Source organism: Teleopsis dalmanni, chromosome 2 (assembly GCF_002237135.1).
Source record: "Teleopsis dalmanni isolate 2A chromosome 2, ASM223713v2, whole genome shotgun sequence".
Classification (NCBI taxonomy): domain Eukaryota; kingdom Metazoa; phylum Arthropoda; class Insecta; order Diptera; family Diopsidae; genus Teleopsis; species Teleopsis dalmanni.
This window is the reverse complement of record NC_051847.1, coordinates 179,750,718-179,754,305: the sequence shown is the minus strand read 5'-3', so window position 1 is coordinate 179,754,305 and position 3,588 is coordinate 179,750,718. Positions and strand designations below refer to the sequence as shown.

The window sequence follows — 3,588 nt, the reverse complement described above, 5'->3', positions numbered from 1 at the left end:
AGTGTCACTAATTAATTAAAAAAGTGACAAAAACAGCTTTGGCTATTTGTGGAAAAACATGATTAGTCCTCGTTTCTAATTTGACAGGCACGAGTTCTAAGCCTGGCATTTGCAGTCCAAATAAATTCTATATGGACTATAAATCAATTAAAAAGAAATTCGAATATTTCCTAAGACCACAGTTGTAGAGTACTTTGCAATACTCGAAACAGCGTTGTATGGTCAGCCAAATTGCAATAAATTAACTAAATTTTTGTGTTTGTCGATTCTTTCTTTACTATTCGGATCCTTCTCACTTTTAAAAAGTTTCATTTTGTCATAAAAACGCCTCACTCTCAACAAGAAAATATTAACATCAAGTTTAATTAATTTTTTAATTTTAATTTTATTCATAAAACCATATTTTTGTCACATTTATAAATAATTTTTAATGAAAAAATATGCCGTACGTGTAATTAAAAATATTTATTTTAAATTTCAATAAATAATAAAACTGTTTAATTCGAAACATGTACGTTATTTTATCCTTAAAATGGCAGTGATTTACTTACGGCGAGTTTGTTAGTCGCGGCGAATAATCCACACAATTGGACGCTATGTCCGTGTGCCCTGCAGAACATGATCTAATACATTTCACATCGTCGTTAAAACTTTTAAATTAAATTAAAAATGAAAAACATTTCTTATTGATTTGTTATGAGAAAAGCTAAAATTTTACTTATTATAGTTTTTTGCAGCTGTCAATTTTTAAAATTTATTAAAATGAACTAATTGAAATGTGAATTTTAAGTATGAAGAAAAAATTTGTACGGTTTATTAATGTAATTATGGCTTTGCTGTTTCTATTTGTAATAAGTTTTTTACTTATGAATGCTCAAGGTCGTTACTTCAATAATACAGGTAAGTCACTTTATGTTTTTTTTCTAAATTGTGCTGAAAAGTATAATATTTTTAATGAAAGTGTTGTGAAGACTTCGTCGTTTTCGATTCCCCAATATTTTTAATATTAAAGACGTTTTTTTTTTGATATAACATCGCTTATCGTTTTTATATATATTTAATTTCATATCGTATATATATATATATATTCATAAATATTTATTTTATTATATATAATTCTATTCTTTGTTAAATTGTGTTTAAAAATAACAGCTTGGATAATTGTTTTTAATACATTTTTATTTAAAATTTTAAATATATAAATATTACATTTATTTTAATTGTTACTATTAAACCAGCATATGTTTTTATTTCAATTTTAAAATTTTTTTCTAATATTCAAAAATATTCTAAAAATATAATCCAAGTAAAAACCACACCCAAAATGACTTTCAAACTTGTGTCTGCTGTTTTTAGTGCTTGATCCTTAGACGTCTCTTGATTCGCTCCTTTTTAAATTTTGTTGCAAAATTCTTATTCAAAAGTTAAATTTTAATTTATTGAAATATAAAATATTTTTAAGTAATATAATGTGATTGTCCTAATATAATTAAGTACACTATTTTTGTCCACTAAAATCTTCAATAGATAGAAATTTGAATAAAAATAAGTTTTAACTAGGAATAAAGGTTGTAGGTAAGCATAAATTGACTTCTCTACTAAAGATCGGATTGGGATTGTTACATTAGCTACTGATAATAAATGGTATATATATATCAAAACAGAACAAATATCGAAAATATATCAGTATATAAACCTAAATCCAATAAATGTATGGATAGTTATATATTTTTTCATACGCTTTATGAAATGCTTTATAACCGAAAATTTAGTGAAATTACCGCGTGTATTTAAACTAAGTAATATTAATAAATAAGATTTATATAAGTTTTTTTTATTTGTTTGAACATATATATCTCTTGTAAAATATTATCAGATCTTTCGGTGTATGAAGAAATTTTAGATACACTCGGTCGCTTTTATATGACGAAATTTTGAATAAAGGTAACCTATATAGTTTGGGATTCATGAATACCAACCCACTAACATTCTCACAAATAAAAATATAGACCACCACTTTGTAATAGATACAATAGATTCTTTGCAATTGAATGTTTTTATATAAGCTTTGATTTTGCTTTTCAAAACCCCTACTAAAATGTGTCTTTGTATACGCCAACGACTATACTGGTCTGAATAATTTGAAAGATTGGTTTAATATCTAATGCTTTTCTAAAGATTATCCTTAGTAGTTCTTTCTTTTTAGTGGTTCTTTCTTTCTTTTCTTTTTAGTTGGCGACTTATTCATAAAATAATAATATAATTTATTTTTATTTATTTTTAATTTTTTTATGTTATTAAGTTTTTTATATTCCATATATTATTATTTATTATATAGAAAAAACTGAGTTAATACAGCAGCGCGTTGGCTATGACATAAGACTGCAATGTGATCTTAAGGGATTACTAGATGATGCCAAACTTGAAACTATCAAAGTTCATTGGTTTTTCAAGGCATGTATTATCAATTCAAAAAAAACAAATAAATATATCTAAAAATTTGTCTTCCTTAACAGCACTGTACTGAAGACTCTGATCGTAAAAATAACTGTAATCAATTTTATGATGACAATTGGACCGAGCTGCCCTGTAAAGAAACATTTTGCAAACCTGATCTATTATTGCGAAATTTAACAGAAAAGTATTCAGGATTGTACAAATGTGCTGTCTACCCTCATTATCTAGACTCTAAACAAGCGCTAGATATACAATTAGTAAGAACTTATCTCTTGGAAGTTAAAAGTATGTTTGTTATATTATTTTTTAATCAAACATTTTAATAAAAATTTGTTTTTTTAATTTTAGATATAACCACAGTTCCAGAATTTTTAAATACTTATCCGAATAACCAAACAGCAATTGTTGGTTCACAAGTCGTATTCCAATGTCGGGTGTATAGCACAGTTTATCCAACAGTAAAATGGTTCAAACGCATTGCTACACATGCCACGAATGCAGATTACACTACTGTTAACAGCAGTAATTTTAATACCCATATTGTCAATTATAAAGGTCGAACATATGAGTTACTCTCAACTGCTCAGGAAAAAATCATCAGTGATCATATATATTTAAGTAATTTAGTTATTAATGATGTACGTCTCAAAGATGAAGGTTACTATGCATGTGTCGCGATTAGTTATCGCGGGCAAAGCATTAGGGAAGCCTACTTGCAAGTCAAATACTCTGATCAGGAATATTGGGCAGATTATGACACTGAAGATCTGCAACAATACACAGATCCTAGGGAGTTTTTACTTCTATTTCTAATGCCACTTGGTTTAGCGGTGCTGCCAATTATGGTATGGTTATGCTTTAGGGTGCTTACCAGATGTAAACACAATGATAATAGATTCAAAGAACAACAGTATTTAAGTGTGAAAACTCCAAATAAACAGTGTGTACTGCAGACTTAATTTAGGTATCAGTATTTAGATATTCTATATATTAACTTTAAATATTAAACATAAACAGACTGTATTAAAAATAAGCAACTATATTATTCATAATATAGTTAAAATATTCATTTAATTTTATAGGATAAGCCAAAACTATGTGATGTACTTGTGTATAAACTTAAATGTATCT

General features: G+C 26.6%; 1 protein-coding gene across 1 annotated transcript; it reads left to right on the top strand.

The window, feature by feature from the left end:
• The first annotated feature begins 762 nt into the window (after window positions 1-762).
• On the top strand, window positions 763-3,588 carry LOC119685561 (fibroblast growth factor receptor-like 1). The gene is made up of 4 exons (XM_038099879.1): window positions 763-900; window positions 2,339-2,454; window positions 2,517-2,742; window positions 2,806-3,588. The coding sequence occupies exons 1-4, from the start codon at window positions 792-794 to the stop codon at window positions 3,414-3,416; spliced, it is 1,062 nt and encodes a 353-aa protein (XP_037955807.1). The 5' UTR covers window positions 763-791; the 3' UTR covers window positions 3,417-3,588.

What these genes read in the sequence shown, in the direction of transcription:
- LOC119685561 (XM_038099879.1), top strand. Translation starts at nt 792, where the DNA reads ATGAAGAAAAAATTTGTACGGTTTATTAATGTAATTATGGCTTTGCTG. An exon ending in TCGTTACTTCAATAATACAG is followed by an intron (nt 901 to 2,338) that starts GTAAGTCACTTT and finishes TTTATTATATAG; the next exon opens with AAAAAACTGAGTTAATACAG. An exon ending in AAGTTCATTGGTTTTTCAAG is followed by an intron (nt 2,455 to 2,516) that starts GCATGTATTATC and finishes CTTCCTTAACAG; the next exon opens with CACTGTACTGAAGACTCTGA.